The sequence below is a fragment of the Ylistrum balloti genome, unplaced genomic scaffold (assembly GCF_031769215.1).
Source record: "Ylistrum balloti isolate Yb309-2 unplaced genomic scaffold, AGI_CSIRO_Ybal_v1 Utg369938, whole genome shotgun sequence".
Taxonomy (NCBI): domain Eukaryota; kingdom Metazoa; phylum Mollusca; class Bivalvia; order Pectinida; family Pectinidae; genus Ylistrum; species Ylistrum balloti.
The window spans coordinates 784,511-808,424 of NW_026782047.1; the positions used below are offsets into that span (position 1 = coordinate 784,511).

Here is a 23,914-nt window from a genome sequence, read left to right on the forward strand (position 1 = left end):
TCTCACCTAATCTCACCCAATATCACCCAATTTTAACCCCACGAAATCTCACCCAATATCACCCAATATCACCCAATTTTAACCCCACGAAATCTCACCTAATCTCACCCAATATCATCCAATTTTAACCCCACGAAATCTCACCTAATCTCAATAAAATCGACCAAATTTCGCAAGTCGCATTCAATCTCATCTAATTAAATTTAATCTCCCCAAATATCGCCCAGTCCCAATCGCAGACTTTCTCATCTTATCTCACCAAATCTCAAACATATCACGAAATCTCACCTATTATAAACTTGTCACGGAACTGGGATTCAATTAGATATTAAAATTGTTCGCTGTAATTGAAATGACTGGAAAAGAATCATGTCGACATTGATATTTTGGCAAATAAACAAAAGTTATTAGTCTAAGTTGTGAAAAGTCTCCATTTTCTGCATATTCGTATTACTACATACCTACTACATACTAATTGTCTGGACGCCCCTTGCTGATGTAGCAGACATACATACTATGTAGGTATCTGGTAGATGTACTAATATAAATACATGGTCTCCTCATACCATGAAATATGATAAAATTGTAATGTTGTCAGAGCTACAATCTGAATGTACGATTGATCATTTTCTGACATTTTTACTGTATAAACTTATTTCTACGCTATATGACCAACACACCACCATTGTAATGGTTTACTTAATGTTGAGCTCGGTGTCTGTCTCCAACACATTTTATACCCCTGGCCCCACTTGTATAAAACATCTCAACTTGGGATTTCCTCAAGTCGAGATTATCCTCAGCTTGTTGTCTTGTTCTTTTCATTAATACCTTGCTATCAGACACGATCGGCGAAAATAGGGTCAGTTTAAATATACGATGTCTCGATTACAGGCGATAGACAAAAAAAACACAGTTGAGTCGAACCATCGGATAAGTCGAATATTTTACTTGGTCCCATCGACTTCGACTTATCCGAGGTTTACTGTATGTTATTTCTAACTTGTTGCGAGGACGTTGATTTCGTAGCGTAGAAAAAAACTCCCGCGAATAACGAACGATTTAATCTCGAATACCTTGGGTTTTTTTTTATCTGATACCCTTCAATCCACAGGCAACATCACCACAACCTCGAAGACAATGGGACTAGGGATAAATTTCACTGGTACTAGTAACATATCCGAAAACAAAAGCCAGCCGTTGATGACAATGGTCAAGATGTTGAGATTGGATTTGAATAATCGTATGTACCGCTTGTTACCAACAAATCAGAAGAGTTTAAGTTTCCATATAATTGTACAAAATTGCCAGCTGTCATACCTTAATAAAAGGTGTTCCAAACGCAGAAATGGCTAAAGATCACCGTTATCAAAGAAACACTTTAAGGGAACCAACAAGAAAATGGCCTATTCTTTCTTAATAATTCATATAAATGGTCGACCAGAATAACTGTTACGGTTACAGACAATACTAAGTCTCTAAAAGATTCAAGAATAACACATCTTCACGATGAAATGATGCTAAGCAGCAAAACGATATCAATAGTGGTTACAATGGTGTATGTGTTAGGTAAATATTCTTCGATAAACGTCTGGCGTGCAGGAAGACGGATAGCTGTAAGCTTACGCTAAAAAATAATGTGAGTGTGCCTTTACTACTTTAAACTAACGCGCATCATCTAAAATATCTTTTTGAAGTTTACCCACCAGTAAACAACAAGCAAAATATGATAACTATCTGAAAACCATGACAATTACCATGAACACCAGAAGGCATCGAAATAACCACATGATATAGAAAGGAGAGATAGCACCTCGCCTTGTTCACCAGGTTCACTTCTTCAATAGCCACATATAGAACATATAGCTAAAAACGAAAGTCTCATTTGAGCAAGAAAATGATTTTTCCATTTAGAGGAACAAAAGGAATGTCCGTACATTCTTTGACACGGTAGGGTAAATTTCGGCACCTTGTGATAATCTTTTTTTTATTTGGCCGTTTAAAATATCCTTAAAGTTTTGTGATTACAACACGCATATCCGAGTCATATTCGAGTACAAGACTTTTGCAAACTCAAACGGAATTTAATTTTTTACACGCTAGGATACACACTCTCTCTCCTTACTCTCTCACACCTAGCAGAGGCGGAAACTATTTTCACCTGGGATATTTAAATTGCTTACCTGGGCCTCTACCTGATCCTGATGTTGATTATCATATAAAGGTGTATCGGCGGGTTCGATGCGTCATAGAAACAAGCAACAACACGCACTGGTTGCTGGTTTAATAAAATAAAACTGTTTATTGTTAAAATCTTTGAATGAGTGATCCCACGTCCAGCGTATCTTGACTAATGGCTTAACAGACAGCATGATATTGGCAGATGAATGGTGTCGCGGATCTCTTAAAATCTACAGGAATTTTTATAGGCAAGATTTCTCAACCACTCAAAATATTTATGCAATTTATTTGGATAAAAACTTCTAAGTGAGTCGTTCATGGCATGTTTGTATTTCCTTTGCTCAAGTACTGTACCCTGTGTATTCACGGAGTTAGACGGTAGGTACACACAGGAAACAATGAACTAAGGCGAGTTTTAAAACGGACAACACGCCGTTGAGTGTTTACAATGCAGTGTGAATCTCGGTTTAGAACCAGTGAGAATTAGAAAAACCTGTCATAATAGCTCAACTCGCTCGTGGATCCAGGAATGTTATCTAAGTGATGTCATTTTACAATACTAATTGAACGTATCATGTAAACGGACAGAAGAGAACTTGATCACTAGGCCTTCTGTCTCTTTAATTGTCTGACAAACTGCTTTAGATGGTAACTATGAAACAGAGTTTGTTAATGATGAGGATATAACATCACTGAACAGTCAGAGATAAACAAATTATAACCGAGACGTGATTTCAACCCAATGAACCAACGACATCGGAAAATCAAAGTCATCAGTGGACAAACGTCATCAAATAAACCAACGTCATCTTTGAGCCATCGTCATCAGTGAACAAACTTCATCAATTAATCAACAGTTAATGAAACGTCATCAGTGAGTATTTCACCGCAGAAAGTTGTGGCTTTATCAGCTGAAAACAGGCATGTGCAAATATATTTTTCTGAATTAATAAAGGATTTCTACCCAGAGAAAGTTTACGAACTTTAGTACATGAATGACGACAGGTGTTCTGTTGGAACAGACACCTATATTAAAAGATTATTTATGCGTCATCACCTTCTCTTTACGAACTTTAAATCTTTATACGTACAGCGTGTATATATATCGTCTTGTTTGATTTGAGACTTATATGAAATGAACCTTTATAAAGAACACACCTGCATGATGGCACGCTGTGGAAAGGGGCGAGCACGAGATCGGCAGACATATTGACCGAACTTTTAGCTTTTATGTACAATTATGTACATATAAGTAAAATATACATAGATATGTCTAAAGCATGTGTAGCCGCATGCAACAGTGTATCCGGAAGTGAGTTGTTGAATGAAGCACTGCTAACGAGATCCTGTCTGGTTTAACCACGTGTGTGGAGTAGTGGGTTCAATCCACGATAAGAATATAGTAAATGACTGTAAACAGCCTGTAAATCTGAAGTTATTGTGGATATTTTAATGGCGGACGATGTTCTTTATATGTGAGGATTACTCGACATCTAATTTACGATGAAAGAGTTTGTGTGGAAGTACTTGGATACATACTACTGGACAATCAGTCTGAGGAATAAGATTACAATTCATTACGAAAACCTCCTGAGGGAGTGATCGGTTTAGTATTTACTTACAATGGAGGCCCTTGTTTGTCAATATTGTAAAGGAGAGTGATTTTAAGGCAAAGACAAGGACACCTTTTACTTGACTAGTTCAGATTAGCACAGTGTGTCACGGACTGTCGTTGTGTTTAATGCGTTGGAAGGCGGATATATCTGTTTTCAGAAAATCAAAATCTTATGTATCATGTTATAAGATGTAATTATTAAGTACATGTTTGAAACTCGATGCCCGAACACCATATCTTACTTCTTCGGATGAATCTTAGTCAATGTATGTAATTTAAAGTAGAATTATTCATGTTTCAAATATCGTTTTATCATAATTGAATTAATTGGCTATACATTGCGATTAGATATAAAATTTTGTCCTGAAAAAATTCGATATTTAAAGAATTTTGAACAAAATTTAGAACGTTCCTACGACCCCTTCATCAATGTTTCTCATAGCATTGCAATGTCAATATGAATTAGCGTATAATGTAAATAAAAGAAACTCAAAATTGCCTGCATGAGAACACCCAGCAATACATCAATCCTATCAGCACTCAATGCCAGGTCTTGAACCGGAAATTAAATTTACAAGAATCAATGCCGAATGGCTTGTTCTCGTGCTCTTTGTTGAACACATAAGCTGCTTCTTTTCCTGAAAGTCAAAATCGTATTATTGCTATAAATGTGTAATACAAGTTAATATTCAGAAGTTGGAATTCACATAATTTGCAAGTTGCAGATCGGATTTGAGAAAAAAATAAGAAAGAGTGACGGTAATTATATCTGTCTTTGAAAAAATCAATAGAAAGGCACACAAATCGCATGTTTTTGATGTATTCGAAAATTCGGGGACGTTTCTGCAGAACGTGTAACTGAGAGACATTGACATTGACAGCCCGACGGTGTAAGGTTAAAACCATTGGATTTTTTTTTTTATATTTCAAAACTTGTAAAGATGGAGATGTATCTCACGTGCAGTGTTTTGTGTGTTTTGATGAGCGCACAAATATGCTGTAGTATTGACATTGACGTCATATACCGATGGCAATCATTAGACTATGAATGGCCGGATACGGAAACCAGAAAACAGTTTGTAGCCAACGGTTCGTACATAAAAGACAACAACCGTTTGGGAAACATTAGAGTCTTTAACGGAAGTGTCTACGTCACCGTACCGCGCCTGCGCAAAGGTGTTCCTTCTTCACTTAATATTGTAGTGGAACAAAACAACACCGATTCGCCACTGCTGCGTCCTTTTCCGAATTGGGAAATAAACCAAGGCATCACATGCGATCACTTCCGGTTCGTTAATGCATTTGAAATTGATCCCAACACGGGATGGATGTGGATAGTTGATACCGGATATTACCCAGACGACACCGTCAGGCCTGAAGGTAATTTGAAATGTCCGGCAAAACTCGTAATATTTGATTTAATCAACAACACGGTGTTACATGAACACTATTTTCCTGGTCTCGTTGTTGGATACGGAAACTTTTATCTCAGTGACATGGTTTTGGATTTTACTGATCAAGCAGTAACGCATGCGTACATAACAGATACGTACGACTGGAAAATGATTGTGTACAACCATAATATGAACTACTCATACTCTTTCGTTCATCCATCGATGAATCCCGAACCTGGAATTTCTAACATAACAATTTCTAACAAGACTGAGACTTTCAGATACCTGGGTATACGTGGCATTGCAATATCGCCAGATTTTAAGTTTGTATATTACACAGCTTTGGCCGGTCTTCGCTTGTTTCGGATTCCGACATCAGTGCTGAGGGATTTCAAACATGACAGTGTATTTTTCGCTTTCAATAACCAGAAGGTTGGGAATAAACGTTCTCTGGGAGAAAGTTTGTACTGTAGCCAGGAAAGAAACCTTTTCTACAGTGCCCCTCGTGCTATTTACAAATGGTCTTTGTTGGACACTGAAGATGCCAATCTACCTTTGCCTAGCAACGTTACTTACGCATCACAGTCCCTTGAAATCACGAGTGAAGAATTGAACTGGATTCCATCATTAGCTATAGACGAGGACAAGAACTTATGGTTTACTAGTAGACCACTAGGATATATTTCCCATCAGAACAATAGCAAATGGAACTATTTTGTTATGCGGAGTGCTATCGGTGAAAAGGCATATATGGATTTTAGTGTTGAGCCAAAAGGACTTGTTCAGGCCGCAGTAATATGTCAACCGTCTTTGTTGATGATACTGATGTTTTGTGCGATTGGGATATCGCTAAATGTATCTTAAAACATTGTCAGATAATTGTCATTTTGTACATGAATAGATGAATTCAAATGTATCCAAACAGTTGATTTTGACTTATCGCATTGTAAATGCACATCGTCTGCTTTTGGTATGAAACTGGGAATGCCTGAAATTTCTCATATTGTCTGATTATTTCTTCTCTTTTTATTAAATGTTCAGTTGTCGTCTTAGTGATTGATTTATAAAACCTTACGTCTTAGTGCTACATACAAGCCTATGTTATATATTTATCATGCAGCTGGCGGTGCCATTGTCGGAATACGCCTGCCACATGTATTTTGCTGTAAGCGGCAATGACAGAAAATAGTCTTATTTTATTGCATGTGTGTGAACTCGACAGAATCAGTTCCTGAATTTCTTAAAAATTACGTTTAACAATATCAATAAACGATTTTATATGATGTAATAAACAAGTTTATTTACGAAAATTCATAAAGTCGTCGTCATGTCCGTTGAAGTTTGGAACTATATTTCTGCGCGAAGCAATTATTTTGGCGTACGTTATCAGGCAAAATTCAAAATTCAACGTAAGTTTTGATGTTCTAATTTTCAATCAATGTTGCAGGATAAACAGAATATATGGTCTGTGTCTTATAATATAAGATGTATTTTTGGCGAGGATGAGAAAGACAAGTGGCGAGCGTGGCTCTGTCTCTCGGTATATATATATAATAATAATAATAATATCTTCATTTATAACCCAGTCAGAGATCCAGTTGTTGTTTGTTGTATATTTTACTAAAGATGACAGACTGGTGGATTTGAAAGGTATAAATACGTTTAGACATTTCGACCAATCAGTACATTGCAAAAAAAAACATGATATTTTCCTTCACAAAATATCCTATGTACATACTCATATCACGAAATGCACATCACTTGTAAAGAAAATAAATTGAATGGAAAAAGTGAAAAAAGTAATAAACTTTAAAAGGAAGGAAATGCGTTCTGTATTTCTAAACATCAGCATTTCATTTGTTGTGATCACACGCGTGTAATAACACCTAAGCGGGGCTGTCATTGGCTGAACGTTCTTATTAGGTACTTTACACTTACCTGATGTCATATAAAAAAAAACCCAGACAAAATATATATAACATACTGGGTGTTCTCCGAGTGCCAACATTTTTTAACAATATGATGGTGTTGTTTTAGGAAACACGGACAAGGCAATTATATAGTGATTCATATAAGCTACCCTTTTCGTACCTGGATTATTACCTGGGACTTACCTGTGTTTCTCACAATCTATCTTCACTTAATTGAGATATTGACTAAACAGATAAAATTTGTTTGATGAAAAATACTGAATATTTAAGTTTGACTTCATTAAGCACTAAAACATATATAAATGGATAAGATTATTATGTTGGATGATTTAGCACTACACACGAACATATTTCTAAAACCATAAAGACATGAAGAGAAAAGTACCTGTAATAGAACTTCAAAATAAAGAGAAAAGTATTTGAAATAAAACTAGGGTATTTGGAATAAAGAGAAAACGTTTGTCATTATTGTTTAAGAAAATGTCACATTTCTGATAATTGATATCAAATCTTCTCTATCATCGATGCAAAATGATCAACAGTCATTTCTGTTCCATTTAATTTCATTAACTTTTGACCTAAGGGCCCATCAATACAATATGTGTACACAAACACATGGTACAATGTATATGTGAATAAAGTCATTAATATAAAATGTCAGATAATTTAAAAATTTGTTATCTTAGCTTTACAAAATCAGCAATATTACATTCAAAATAAAACAACATATTAGGACATTCAAACCGTTTACAAGATATATTAAATAGGTTTCTTCATACTAATGAGAATGCAATCATCTAAAATGTGACTATTGTTTAAACATATCCTTTAATAGTTGTATGTAAAAAGAAGTAGCATAAACATAAATTTTCAAAAAAAGTAATACCAGTTGTTGAGTGCAACAGGTGAAGTTTTACAGGTAAATTCACCTGTTGGATCTGATAATCCTTAAAAAGAAAGTACTGTAATTACTATGACAACAAACTGCCCTGTAGGGGATTAAAGATGTTGGCATTCAAAGATACGCACTAACATATCTGCATGTTTTTCTTCTATGTCGAATCGATCAGCTAAATTCTGTTGGGCGAATGTGTTCTTCGAAGTTTTGTTTAGTCTATTTTTTATCGACCAATACGTTGTTTCTGATGCTTATTATAGAACTTTCAGTGTAAGGACACTCGACCATTCGTAATAAACAAGTTTTAATTTCTGTTGTGACGCCACTTCGACTCGTGTATCGGGCATTTGACACTGGGATGACCATCTCGTGCAATTGCTGGTTCTTAAACATCTGACACTATATGTACACATATATGGCTAAGCGTATATGTCAAGTTAAAGATGCTACATCTTCGACAAATAGCAATAATTATCATTTGAAAAAAATGGCTCATGGTGGATAATGACATAAACCCCGGAGAAGTTTCATGTGTAGATTTTAAAATGCAGATAAAAGATATTTCTATGAACTTTCGTCTGAAATTTTTACTTGTGTTTCATAACATTATGCTATGTGTGTATTTTTGTTTTTCTTTTATTATTTCAAAAGCAAAAATTTATTTCCTCTTATCATTTTGTTGTGATTTCAAATCATTTTCCACAAAAAAATACTTTTTAGACTGTAAAAATAACAATTTTGCCAAAAATAAAGCGACCAATCAAAAGGCTTATATTTTCAGAAATCTTCTTCATATAGTTGCATCTTCACCATGTAAAAATTAATGGTTAATTGCGATCGGATTTAGCCTCTTTCTTTTAACTTTGTATAAGACAAGAACACAACGTTTATCAAATGAAACACTATCGCTACTATTACACCAACGCCCAATGCTGTGAACAGCTTTGGGATTATTTTAGTGATAATTTTTTTCTGGTTCTCCCTTACAAGAGATAACAGTGACGATGTTTTAGTTTTTTTTCTTTTGTTTTGGTTGTCTTCCCTCCTCGTCAAAAATTAGCATTTATCACTTCCTACTTTCGATCGGCATTGTATACATGGTTTAGTAGTAATAACAATAATCTCATGTTTTAATGAATTTGAATAATAAAGATACCGGGCACATGTATACTATAAAAGATATAATGAGTTCCGAGATTGGTGACTTGTTTATCTAAGTTTATCGTAATAGCACGAGATTTATCCATCGCACGTACACAAGTGTGAAATTCAAAGCAAGCGGTCTACACATATCTGATACTGAATACCACGGCCTAACAGATAAAAATACGTATATTAGCATTGCTTTTCTATGTATATTATAAAATAATACATATTTCTAATGAACAGAGGGTACATAAATATAAACTGATATAAAAAGTACATACCTTTCTCCATTTTCAGCCATAAACAGATGCATGAGGTTTTCTTGACCCGAGCTAAGTACGGAAACATAAAAATCATAAAAATCACAAAAATAAGAAATTTGATAGAATTTATAAAATGAAGAAATCCTCCCAAGTCTCGTTTAGGATTTTAGATTTGTTTATCAATTTTTCTTCGATGACGTAATATTACGGTATTTATTAGTCCATCATCATCAAATGATGAATTGTTAGAATCGCCTTTCGTCCGTGGTCCGCTCGTCCAAATCATATCCAAATGTCTAACTCCAAATATTGGCCCTGGTGAACAGCTTCCGTTTCAACGCTGGTCAACAGAGTATTCCTAGGTGTATTCAGTTTAATATTATTCCGTAAGTTTTTACAACCTGTTGGATACATAACAAATACAAATGGCATATAACATAGCATAATATACATAATATGCATTCAAGAATAGCCGTGCATCATAGTGAACTAATGAATACATCGACAACAACAAATACAGTGTTATTAACGTAACAAGAAATGACTGCCATATATATTCGTCATAATCTTATAATTTACACACTGACTAGTTAATATAGATATGAGATATAATAATAATTATATCAATTATCGTCGTACATTATTTGCCTCAAATATATAACTTGCTAGTTTATGAAGATCGTTTATGTTATCGACACTAAGCAATGGTAAAAGTTTATACATAGAAGGAATTCGCCATTAAACAAGGTTTTATATATTTCATTCTTAAATTTCGGTAATTCCTACATAAATTAGAAGGAAAGTAACCAGATTCAAGAATATTATTAAATAATATGGAAAGGGTTGGAAGAAGCAATTTTTCGCAAGTTTTGAAACATTCATTTAATAGGCCATCATGTCCATGTGATTTACCGTAAAGCGCTACGAATTTTCTGAAATGAAACATGGACATCTAATTCTTCAAATACAGTATTGTTTTCACTAAAACAAACGTGGTTATGAAAAGCTGAATCAGTATCTTTGTGAACAAAAGACAAACTTTCAAAGTGGCTATGAAGTTGACAGTAAGTTCATAAAGAAATATCTGGTACAGTTTAAAAAAAAAATAGCAATATTTGAGAGAATGATACACCTTGACATTACAGGCTGCCGAGCGTGAATTTGGCACGTAAATGTCGCACCCAGCTGCTATTATAAATAGAGGTAATTAGTAGAGATGGGTTGGACACGTGAGCAATGTCGTCAACAGCCGGCGAACTGCTGATTAAATCCTATATATAATTCGACACGTTAACGATGAAAGTAATTGGAATACAATTTCAAGGTACTCGGACAATGTTGTGCACAAGGGTAAGTAAATATATATAGATATGACCATTGATAATTTCTAGTTTGTTTTGAAAGGTGGACTATAAACGGTAACTTTACACGATACATTTACTAAATGTAGCGAAAAAAAAATAGTTATTGTTGAAAAAGTAGCATCTGAGTTCATTTAATTATATATATCTTTAAAAAAAAATCCTTTCTGACCTTTATTTACATTAAACATGATACTTTAGTCTTTAGACTGGGCGATCTGCGATCGGTGTTAAATTTGTCGTAATTATCACAAGTCGTTTTTCGGCCGTTTTGCCGTGCGAAAAAAAAGTGAAAATAGATTTATCACATTCTCCACCTTGTCATAATAGAGAAGATGAATCAGTGGGTTGTATAAAAAATACAAAGTTTCAATACAAATTAAGAATTGGATATGAAATATCCAAATATTGAATGTGACAACATCTTACAACTATTACTTGTTAGTGACTCTAAAATCTTTATATGTTTGGAAAAATAGAAAAAAATAAATAGTATAAAACAAATTACAACTATGCAGGCGCATTTCCATCAAAGAACTTCACAATTTCCAATGCTGGATCATTTCAAAGTAATATCTAGTATGTGTGTAAAATATATTATACATTACCTTACCATAGGACACAGAATCCTACTAAAATGGAATTAATTCAAGTGTTATATTGTCATACAATATAAACCGTAAAATATAATTGGATTTAATTCTTATCTGTGTCTTTCATTTTCAGATGAACCTATCTGCAATATTGCTTACGATGACGTTTCTTGCGTGTTACGTCATCAGAATTGAGGGAGTCACTTTACTGCGAGCTGCTCCTGGTTAGTCTGAATAATTAAAACTATTGAACATAATCTCCATTCTGAAAATGTTACTCGATTTCAGTATGTGTTGAGTAAGTGTTATGAATTCCTTTTTTCAGGAATATTATACTTATTTCAAATTTCAAACACATAATTCCCAATGTCGCTGTGAAACTGAAGTGTGCAGGCGAGCAAGAGACAAAAGAAATCTTAAAATCGTAACTCCCGGTAATTGTAGACGTGCATGTGATTACCGGGTTTCATAACTAAATATTTAAAACACTCGTCCGATTCTAGAGAGAGTCATTCACGTCAAGTGTTGGAAAATTCGGAAACAGCTGAATTAAGCTATTCAGTAGACCGAATATTTATTCTCTCAAATAACTTTGTAATATCTAAATATCATAATCAGTTGGTGAAAAAAATGAAAATTATTCAATAAAATTCTGTCTTGGAAACAGGCACAGACACGTGTACTTCTCTAAAATAGCAATTCAAAACAAAAATGAAAAGGATTTCATAAAAAAATAAATAAAAGAATAAATTTTAAAATATAGCTGTAAATACATGTTATATTTGTAGTAATAATATATATAAGACCTTTGATGTGATGTTCTAACGGGTAAAAAATCCACACAACATCAATCTATACCACACCTTCTTTAATCATCCTACATGTATTTAGGCTTTACAATCGGATAGCAATACAGCTCATCACTATACATTGCGTTATAATGCTCTATATTTTAATCAGATTGTAAATTTTGTACTATTTCCTTCTATAAACTGATTCTTTTCGATACTAAATGACAATATTAAAAAAAATAAGTTTGACAATTACAACCAAAGCCTCGAATTGATATAGCTCAGTATGGTAGTATTATACATATATTTTAAAACATGGTTATGCACACACTTTTAGCTGTAAATACTGATTTTGAGGTAGAAACAACGTGGATGTGCTCTCTATACATCAGCCAAAGGGTAAATACAAGTCATGTCCTTTCTAACGAGTTTGACGTTTCCATGGTACGTTGTAATCATTACTCAAAATCGTAGCACGTGTATCTATAACACATACAAAGTCTGTTGTCCAGTTCATTCGTCCATTATGTTACCACAGTATATTATCACCTGAGCGTTTTTCCATTGGCTGAGTCAGTCAGAATCGATTGTGATGTCATAATATAGACAATGATGATACGTCATGAAATGAAAATGTCACAACCTAATTGATTGCTGCCGGTTACTTTTGTCATCCACCTTTTTCCCACAAAAGCATCGATCTTTAACTGTTCTGAGCTATGTGATAGGAGGTATCTTCTATTTGTTTTCATTTTATATTAGTTTCATGAACTCGTCTTGAAGTTTGACTTTTTTCTTGGCAAGGTTCGTATAAATGAAACGCTATGCTCCCAGTTGCGACAAAATTTTGAAGTGGAACATGAAAACTGTACTGTGTAAGCATGTGCTAATTACATGCACACTTTGTGAAACACTTTTCTTCATTGATAAAATGTTTTACTTCCAAATGTAGGTCAAAACTCACGCTCAAGATCATAAGGTCAAAACATTTGGCACCACCAGAAAGGTCTTGTCACAAGGAACATACATGCCAAATATAAAAGTCCTATATCTTACGGTGCAATAGTTTTGGGCAAGGTTAAAGTTGACAACACAGACAGCACAAAAACAATATGCCCCCGATCTTTCGATCCGTGAGGTATAAAAACACGTGATTTTTTCATGTTCCCATTAATTTCCTACACATGCTTTCTCTTTTTCACAGGTGAGTGTATCAAAGATGGTTTTAGGTATCCTGATGGTGCGGACATCGAGGGAGACAAATGTGACGGCTGTAAATGTACTTCCGGTACAATCACGTGCACTTACGTCATTTGTCCTAGTTTGATGTGTGACGAGGTCGACCGATACGTCCCGACTGGTCAATGCTGCCAGGAGTGTATTTAACAGTTCGAACCAGTAACGATGGTCTCGTTTTGCGGATTTTCCATTATACTTAAACATATGAATGATAATATAAATGAAATAAATATGTAAGAAATGTATGTTATTTGTGTATCTTTGTTTTTTATTTAATAATGATAGATGGATACCAGTGAATTCACGATCTACATTTGTTATTATGCAAGCAGTATTTGGCGCCACTTGGGCGCATTGACACCGCTGATAACAACAAAATATCTTCAAGAGCAAATTATTATTGTTTTTATTGTCTATATAGCTTACATGTCTCTGCACATTTAAACCATGTTTACACAATGTTTAGGAATGTAAGCAAAATACTGTTTATCTACGCACAATAAAAATGCTGACAAGATCTCATACTTATAAGCATAATCTTCATACGTCTTTATCGTCAAATACAAACTTTGGGATTGGTAAGCATTTAGATATTATGCAATGCAAATGTCATAAACATATGATCTATGTACACCTGTCAGAAATAAAAAGGGTACACATTACTGATTACAGGTGAATGTGACAATCTTCAGCTCTTAATTTTTTAGTCAGCTTTTTGTATTATTCTTTAGTTTCGTATTTTTTCGCGTCAAAATGTACTATACAGTTAACAATACTTAATTATCATTTTTCATTTAATTTCACATGCGGTTACCATTTTAATCATATAAATTTCAAGCCTGTCCATCAGAACACTACAGAAAGCTGGTCTACAAGCATGTGGGTACGTAAAAATTCTATTTCTTGTTTGTGAAAGGTTATTTCATATGAGAATGTGATTTTTGAGGAGTGCCATACAATATTATAGAAAACTAAAACACATAACACAGAAAAGTAACATTTTGACAAATCATAGAGTGTCTAAAATAATTGGAATATAATAAACATACTATAGTATTGAGATAGGGTTTCCTCCATATTATCATATATATGCCACAGAAACATAAAATACACACATTCAGGCTATCCAAGTAGAATTTCTAATAAATATAGCCATACAGATGGTACCAGTCAGTTCACTTGTAACAGTAATATAACACGTTTGTTTCCATTGTGAGTATTTTTTTAATTACCGAAGAATAAGAATGGTCATCCATGTCCATGGTCATTCCAGGCAGTGTGAGCACAATGGATAACGACCTGCTATAGAACATAATGGTACAGACCTGCAATGTCACAGAGTCTTGAACATCAAACTGGCGAAAAATATAACTACGACTTATTAAGTGCAAGCGAAGATTCAAAGAAATGATTGCATGTGTAATGCGTGGAATAAATATCAGATACCATATCAGTTGCATAAAACAAGGCAAACATTAATTTGGAAATAGCATAGCGTTGTAGTAAATGCATTGCCAGTGTCAACAACAGCATCCGGAAGTTCAGAACTGCAGAATGTCACATTCATTACAGGGACCTAGTGATCTTTAACGGTTTGAATTAAGAAGATTTCACACTGAAAGGTATGATTAGAGAAGGGGTGGGTTGGGGGATACATAATGATCTTGCTATGAAAAATTATTTGGGATGACAGTATAGTGTTAATACAGATAAAGTCAGAACGAGGTTGATTCACAAGCCCTTGTATTGAAATGCAGAGCCCCGGTAATGATAACTAATATCGGGGCCCTTAATAGGTTTCATCGCGTGCGTGTAGAAGATATTGAACAATTTAAACTTCGGTTACTGTATGATATATACCAGGTGTACATAGATCATTTAAGGATTGAATCTTGCTTTTGTCGATTTCATGGGAACTGACGCAATTTATCTACTACTTTCATTTTCGTTTCTTGTCATTATATCGTCTGACGTCATACAAGCAAATAGTCCGTCATTTGAAGACAGATTATTGTGACAGGTTGAAATATATTTAAGTGTGGTTACTTAATATTCAGTTAAACTTAAATAAGAACAAAATTCAATATATTTTTCGACAACTTTAATGAAAATTTAGATAATAGTGTGCAACAAAGAGAGTATGCATTTTCCCCGCGGAGGAATAACGTCTAGACGTGGTGCGCTGTTCGCAAACGAGGCGGTGTCATTTTTTTACAGGCACCGAAGCGGAGAGCAAGAATTATCAGGCTTCAGTTGCTTCACATATTTTGAAACGTAAAGTGACAGTTATTAAATGTTGAATTAAATTTTAATTTTGATGTTTTTAAATCTCATACTTCTGGTATATTGCCAGTCTAGTAGAAGTTGGGGAGTTTTCTCCCCTTACCCAATATTTGTATTCATACGCACTGGCAATGTTAATCTGGTCAAACTCATTGGTAAAGAGAACATATCACATTTAGTAGTTTCATTAAGTCTGATTTGAGTAGAAATTGAAATATATGTTTATGTTACTGTATGATATATACCAGGTGGTTCAAGCATCAGAAATTCTATAGAGTAAACGACAACCAGCCAGTCTCAAAAGAATTCTAAATAGGAACAAATTCGATGATTCTGAAAGACAAAGTTTTTCTGTTACCAAATATGAAGACTCCAGATTTGGAACATGCGTTTGCATACATGTTGGCAATCACCTGACTCTTAAAAATGGAAAAGCAATAATTCCAAACACTAATCTGAACTGCAATAGTAAGAATTTAATATATGTGATAGTCTGTCCAACCTGCCAGAAACACTTCATCGGCCAAACAGGAAATGCACTTAGTGAGAGAGTTCGGGTCCACAAACGGCAAATACGCACACCAGAGACACGTAAATACCACTTAGTGAACACTTGGATACATGTGGGAAAGGAAAATTTTTATTTTTTTTTCCTTTTTGCAAAATGTTCGATTTGGGTACAACAAAAAGACTGTTAAAAGAGGAAATGTTTGTCAAAATATTTAAACCAGCTCGAAATGCTAGTTAATGTTTTGAAAAAATCTTTTACACATATTTGATGGATAAGAAACGCTCATAATTGTAATGTCTTCTACGAACGATAGCGTTATCTCCCCTTCCCTTGTGTAGTATATATGACGTCATAATGTCGTTACCAATACATTTAATAAACGTAAGCGGAATACATTTGTCGTGTTGATTTTATTCTTTTCAAATATATATATATATATATAACTTACTCTAAGTGAATCAATTTAACGTTCTAATTTGAATAGTTAATTCTAAAGGTTATCGTCCCATTTCTCTATTATAAAACTGGAATCGGGATGATCGCAGACCCGAAATTGTTACAATGGTATTTCACAGATATTAAAATTCCAAATTATTTTTCATATTTTGCAGAATAAAGTGCGGCCCCTTCCCCATCCCCTTAACAACATGATGCATGTCTCTATTTTTCAGTTTGATTTATTTTCAATGGAATTGCGGTCGGTCAAATTGTTATCAAGATTTATATAGATTTAGATGTGTATCATGTATAGACGGCATTCCATTGTACTATCGGATAGATACTGATACAGTAGCTACGATAAAAGTTTCTTTATCTTCAATAATAATGGGTGGTCGGGTGGAGCAGTGGTAGCGCATTCGTCTTCAAGACATCCTGGGTTCGATCCCCGAACGGGCGTAAAAAGTTGGGTGTCACTCTCCCGACCACGTCGGATTTCCCCGAGTACATCTATTTCCTCCCAGTGTAAGGCTTGCGTTGCAATAAGTTCGGTAATTTGTTTCGCAATTACTGTATAATAGATAAAATCTAATTTAATGATACTTGCTTGACATTAAGTCTTAATTTGTGTATGTTGACTGTAACGTTTCAGAATAGTCTCCGTCGTTTACACAATTACTACTTAACATTGAAGAGTACACTGTATTATGTGAGTCACATTACATATACTTACTACACGTATGTAAGTAACCACTTATGATCTCGTCCAGAGATTACACGTCGAAGGTCATATATGTACACGCGTATGAAATTACAAAGTACATTGTACAAGCCTTGTATATCTACTGACTCTAGCCTGTAACTTTACAGGTAAGTTCTGACAGAGAATCTGAAAAGGACATCTAAAGATATGTCAGGTAAGTAACAGATATGTGAATATACTTATATAGATCTACACAATGGTATCTGCTTTTTATATATATGGCTAAGTATGCAGTGAAATGTTATACCTACACATATATACCTACCTACTAGCAGGTACATTTGATTACTGCAGTGGTAGTGTACATGCTCCATCTGACTTTTTTTAAAAATCTCTTTTCATTAGCATGAGTGTGGATGAGTGGGGTGCTAATTGTAATGAATGTCTAAGAAAAGATTATTTGATATTCACCATCCTCTGCATTTGAATGAGGCGACTAATGTGAACCCCTGCAAATTCGAAAAAATAAATTTTATATTTTTGTGTAACCGAAATGAATTTACTTTCATTGTGGCATTAAGGATCTACTCTCTCTGTTTTCTCTCTATGGATAGTTCCTTTCCTAGCGTTTTTCTTGGCAATACTTCGCTGTTGACCTTGGTGATGATCCAAGGTTATGTCAATGTAATGGCATTACAGAAGTTCCATATTGAATTTTTACATGTGATTTTAACACGATATCATTTTTTCTCTTTCAAGATCGTAGAATCAGTAAATACTAAATCCGACAAGTATTAGAAACTGATACTTATGCTCTGCAGATTCTGTCCACAAATGTATACTTCCGGAACGAAAGCTCTGTGTAGAAGATGCATGTAAATATTAAACTGGACAGACTCTTTTAAAAATCATTGTTACACAATCTTATCAGAGTATAGGACAGTTTCATGTTGACAATTGCTTCGATAATTTTATTTACTTATACATCTATCAACCACTTAAGGTATATGTATGTTATCTATAACCCTCAGATAACGCCTGCTTAGTGTAGTATCCGCGGCTTCCTGGTGTACATTAGGGATATACCTAAATAGTCAGTCAGTTGTCTCACGTGTTAAGTGAGCCTGCGAGTGTATTCTGATGTGTCATTTGCGGTTTGATAAATTTAAGGAAATGATAGTTCGTCATAATACATGGAACGTTCACGTTACTGACTTATGACCTATCAGGAATAACAGGAACTATTATAGGTTTAAGTTCAGTATATTAACATTTCCAAAGAACCTGAAGGAGGAGGAGGAGAAGAAGAAGAAGAAGAAGAAGAAGAAGAAGAAGAAGAAGAAGAAGAAGAAGAAGAAGAAGAAGAAGAAGAAGAAGAAGAAGAAGAACAACAACAACAACAACAACAACAACAACAACAACAGCAATATAAACATAAACAGCAACAAAGAGAAACAACTTATTTGAGAAGATGATCTTTTATAAAACACTCAATTATATCAAGTCATTAGACCGATGTTTAAGTCACGGTTTAAAAAACTTGTAAAAATGATATCACATTAATTTGGAAAGACCATTACGTGCTTGAATTAGTCATCAGCAGACACAAGCGTAATAACATTGATCGATAAAATACTAGAATAGAATATTTTGGGATTGGTTGTTCACAAGTAGTACCAATCCATGCCGTATAACTGTTTAATAAATATCTATATTTTTTTCTTGATAAATGAACAAAGCATTGCATATTATTTATGTGACAGGAGAAGCTGGTAAACAAAAACAATTGGAAGCGGAAGCACAAGATGGCGACGAGACCAAGCAATTAGAATACGCCAAGTCTTTACTGGAGCTTGTCAAATCGGATACCGATTCCGAGGAGACTGCTAGAAAGGCAGTTGATCTTCTTGTTAAAGTTTCCCAAAAAGCTAACAAGGAAGCTACGGACATTCTGCGAGTGTGTTTAAAGGAACAAACAGGTAATGACGAGAGACGTATGTTGATCTTGTTTGTCTTCTTAATATTATTATTTATCACATTTACCAGTACACTTATTTCAACGTAAATGCTCTCACCATTTCTGAATTTTCTGAATCAGAATCAATGCCGATGGTTGCTGACTTCTTCTGTTTGTAAACACGCGAGTCGACCAATTTGATGTCATTTCAATGGTGACTGTGTATTATGTAAACATCTTGTGACCTATTCCTGTGTCGATTTCTAATAGCAATGTTTTGTGGTAATTGCAACGAAATAACGTCTTAAGCTCATAAATGATTATTGTATATTAACCAGTAAGGATTTTGGTGCCGTTAAAATTATGTATGTATTGTCCAACCCGAATAATCATTCTTATTTTGTTTTTGTTTTTTTTTCGTTCATGAAATAACGTACGTTGAGTGAGTGAAAGATATGTTTTTTGTTATGTGGTTTCTTGTTCAGGAATTACTGAAGAGAACAGGTCTGCTGTAAAATGGTGTTTAGAAACCAGCGACCAGGAAAAGAGAGTTCGGGAATCTGCAAGGCAGCTCTTCCGAACAATCCAGAGAAAAGAGGGAGATCCTTTGTCATTGAAGGAGTTCGTCACCGCAGTGAAGACCGCGAAGGTTGATACAAGTGTGAAGGGAATTCTCGTGTTGGCAGGTGCATGGTTTCATAGAAATCTTTTCTCTTGCAATTTAAATGTTTTTTCATCGTAGTGGGCGAATTTTGATGTGTTGTTTAAGCTTTAAAGACCGCACACATGCCAGAGTGCATACCATACAGCCAAAGCGTAATTTTCTAGATATAGCAACCAACAAGCTCACCTCTCCTTTCATTGATCGGTAAAAACGAAAAAGTAGTTTTTGTATATTCATAAAAAGATGTCACATAGAAACTGTCTATTTCCTTTTATTAGCTAAAGAAGCCGGAAATAACATCACGGAGGAAAAACTATCAATGATATTATCTGAGCAAATTCAGGGGACACTAAATATGACGTCATCAGAACGGGAAAATCAGTCCAATGAATTCAAATCAGCCGATGTGTTCACCAAGGTAAGACTACCTCTGTTAAAACGAAGTGAAATAAGTCTGATATGAGGCAAATAATTTTGGTTTAAGTACAATGTTTTTTATTTATTTTTGTTGTTACAGAAAATGTTTTATTGTAGAAATAATTTGGTGTATGTAACTCTTCGCATTTTCCAGGTCACAAAATACCCAATGGAGACGCTGAAGGTTGGCCTACAAGAAGCACAGGATATGATTGCGACAGATGGCATGTCATGGGTTGGTAATTTGCTGCCTAGCAACCAACTCTACATGATCTCAGCATTCTTTCTCTACAGTTTTCTGTCGGCAAGTCTTCTTCTCTTCGTTATCCCACTTCTAGTGTTCTACGTCACACTTGCTCTGCTACTTGTGGCAACCTTGCAGATCATCGTCAACAGACAGAATCTAAGAAAAAGCATAGAACTTGCGAGTACTTTGAAGAAATTTGACAAGAATTTAAACGTAGAAGCGGCCAGATCCAAATTTATAAAAAACAAACTGACGCCATATTGGATATTTTTTGCAGTTTTGCCACTTTTCGTTGCGGGATTGTCGCTAGCAAACAAGAAGTACATCCCTTGTTCCGACCTGGCTGTCATATCTTGCATCATAACAGCAATACTTTTCTTCTTCTTTATCGAAACTCCACTGGAAGTGACACGTTGGTTAGCAATGATTTTTAATCTATTTTCCTCCTTGCCAATACTTTCAAGGAATTTTCCAGATATTCCCGTTATTTCAAAAATAGTAGGTTTGATCACAAAGTCGTTTTATTCGCTTGATGTCGCTTTTGGTCTCAAGATCAATATCAGTCTTCCGTCCATTTCCTACTCTTTTCTCCCTATACTTTTCGTTGTCATGGCCTTGCGACATTCTGGGGCTGGAAGTTACCGAATTTTACTTCCGTTTTTTGTCACACAAACATGGCTCAGCATTGCCACTTCACTATATCCGTATACAACATGGTTCGGGTTGATCAGGGCTTCTGTAGGAAATGCTTTCTTGCCAGTTCTTCTTCCCATGTCAATCGTTGTTGGTATATTTTACGGTATTTATCAGGCTTTTCAAACAAATACTTTCCTTCAAATTGCAATAGCTGCAGTTCTAGGACTTGTTCCTTTAATTCTCTCGCAAACAACAGCAATTTTCGGGTCAAACGATGGCAAATCAGGTTCTACCAAGAAGTATGTAATGCTTCTCTTTGGTGTTTTGGGATTTCTTCCTGTGACTTCCATCTTTTCAATCATTCCAACTTCAAACAGTTCTGTGCCGTTTAAATTTGAATTAGGATGGCCTGAATATAAAGCTCTATGTTTATCCGGAGATGGAAATAGGATTTCGCGGCAAAATCTTTGCATGAATTTCATTGGACAAAAAGTTACGTGGAACGGGACATTCGACGGAGTTCAAATTTCAAAAGTTGAGAATAGCATAGAGCCTATGCTGGCAGGGTTGCCTTCACTAGTTGTCAATAAAATTCGATGTACTTTTGGGACCTCTTTTGGCGATTGTAATTCGGCGGAATTGTCAGTAGACGAGCAAACAGTGTGTAAACTCAAGGCGTCTTCAGGACAAACGTGCCATTTTAATGAATATGACACGTTTTCGTTCAAAATGACAGTATCGATGCCAAACTTCAATGGAAAATTAGCATTAGATACTGGGGATACATTTAAGGATATTCTTGGAAGTCTGGAAACGGGGGATTTGCTGGAATTTGTAGCCATTCTTGGTGAAAACCAAGGTACAACAATGCCAAAATTTCAACTTAAAGACTTGCGATGTACAAGCCGTGTACTGCCTGTTGTTTTAGAACAACCGGAAGAAGACGAAGGTGTTCTGCTAGCACGTGCTACAAATGATGCCATATCGACTACAGTCAATTTCTTCTTATATCCAGTTTTAGAATATTCACCAAAACTGACATAAAAGCAACAAAACATGATTTAGTAACTTTTAATGATTCATTAAATTTCTAAAGATGACCTACATAAAAATTAGAAATATGTATGTTTAATAGTGGTACATTGAATATTTATAATGATCCCATTAAGAAATATTCGTGTGTGATATGATGTTGGGTGTGTTTGGTGCTAATTAGAATAATTGTTAGCTCTGTTATTGTTTACCTTGTTCTCGTTTAGGAACATGACATTATTCCCTTGGATTGACCAAGGATATGGAGTCTCAATTTATTTTTTCTTTAGTTCATATTTTCCCCAGTTAAGAATAAGAATTTGTTGACATTATTTTCTTTGATGAGTTTATATATCACGACAGATGAAAAATGAACGTATTCAAAGCCAAAATCAAATAAAGTACTTTAAAGAATGTGCTGTGTAGGTGAGTGTTGAGCGATCATCTTGTTTGTTTACATTAGAGTCCCCGTGTGTGTGTGTGTGTGTGTGTGTGTGTGTGTGTGTGTGTGTGTGTGTGTGTGTGTGTGTGTGTGTGTGTGTGTGTGTGTGTGTGTGTGTGTGTGTGTGTGTGTGTGTGTGTGTGTGTGTGTGTGTGTGTGTGTGTGTGTGTGTGTGTGTGTGTGTGTGCGCGCGTGCGTGCGTGCGTGTTTGTGTGTGTGGGTGGGTGGGTGAGGGTGTGTGTGTGTGTGTGTGTGTGGATAAAATCTTTAAACTTTGAATCGAAAGCACCGTAGATAAGAATAGAAGTCATGTTGTGATGTGTATTGTTATATTTTGATTTAATTTCTTACCTGAACGATTTTTAACTATAGATTATATTGCGGAATTTCAGAAAAATATTGATATATCGTTTTGTAGATAAAAGTTCCAAAACGTATGCCTCTGAACAGTAAATCTAACATTTCATCGTTACAAATATATAACTTAAAAAATTATTTAGATACTAATTGTTTTGTGTCATTTGTTAGTTGAAACTATTACATGAATCTCCGCCAAAGTCTTACCAAATTTTTAACAAAGCGATTGTTTTGACAACTTCAATGTGAAATGAAAGCAGTGTTATGTATAAATCTCCAAATGTAGGCCTCTGACTAGCAAGTATAGTAATGTTCCAACACATTGAGATAACTGTTTACAAACCTGAATTAAATATTAGTTGTGTCATTTTTTTTGGTGAAAATGGCACATAATTTCAGTTCACACTCCCAATTCAATAGTTTTCATCATCAGAATCCTACAACATTATCATGCTATTTAACTGTAATGTTTGATCATTTTCCCTTCAAAATGAAATATTCACGTCTTTAATCATATGATTATGATATGCATTGGATTTAATTGTAAGGATTACCTTAAATGGTTTTATTTTCTTTATGTAGTTTAACATCATGTGAAGATTGTTAGAAACACAGATAACTCTCAGGTAATAATCCCGGTAACAAAAGGACAGCTTATATGTCATTGTTTCCTAAAACAACACAATCCTGTTGTTAAAAAATATTGGCACTTGGAGTATACATACTCTCAATTCAATTTTATTTCATTCCGTATGCAACAGCATATATGGTTGACAATACACATACAAATAATAACATTTATATTTACACAAGGT

General features: G+C 34.7%; 2 protein-coding genes across 2 annotated transcripts; both read left to right on the forward strand.

The window, feature by feature from the left end:
- The first annotated feature begins 2,694 nt into the window (after nt 1-2,694).
- LOC132547204 (protein yellow-like) lies at nt 2,695-6,404 on the forward strand. The gene has a single exon (XM_060210966.1). It carries the CDS (start codon nt 4,738-4,740, stop codon nt 6,052-6,054), a length of 1,317 nt encoding a protein of 438 aa, XP_060066949.1. The 5' UTR covers nt 2,695-4,737; the 3' UTR covers nt 6,055-6,404.
- An 11,117-nt stretch (nt 6,405-17,521) lies between these two features.
- LOC132547231 (wolframin-like) lies at nt 17,522-22,400 on the forward strand. The gene is made up of 5 exons (XM_060210997.1): nt 17,522-17,561; nt 19,111-19,326; nt 19,790-19,990; nt 20,247-20,386; nt 20,540-22,400. The coding sequence occupies exons 1-5, from the start codon at nt 17,555-17,557 to the stop codon at nt 22,310-22,312; spliced, it is 2,337 nt and encodes a 778-aa protein (XP_060066980.1). The 5' UTR covers nt 17,522-17,554; the 3' UTR covers nt 22,313-22,400.
- The last annotated feature ends 1,514 nt before the right edge of the window (nt 22,401-23,914 follow it).

Coding starts and splice junctions, on each gene's coding strand:
- LOC132547204 (XM_060210966.1), top strand. CDS start 4,738: ATGGAGATGTATCTCACGTGCAGTGTTTTGTGTGTTTTGATGAGCGCA.
- LOC132547231 (XM_060210997.1), top strand. Junction 19,991..20,246: donor GGGAATTCTCGTGTTGGCAG/GTGCATGGTTTC, acceptor TCCTTTTATTAG/CTAAAGAAGCCGGAAATAAC. Junction 20,387..20,539: donor CAGCCGATGTGTTCACCAAG/GTAAGACTACCT, acceptor CGCATTTTCCAG/GTCACAAAATACCCAATGGA.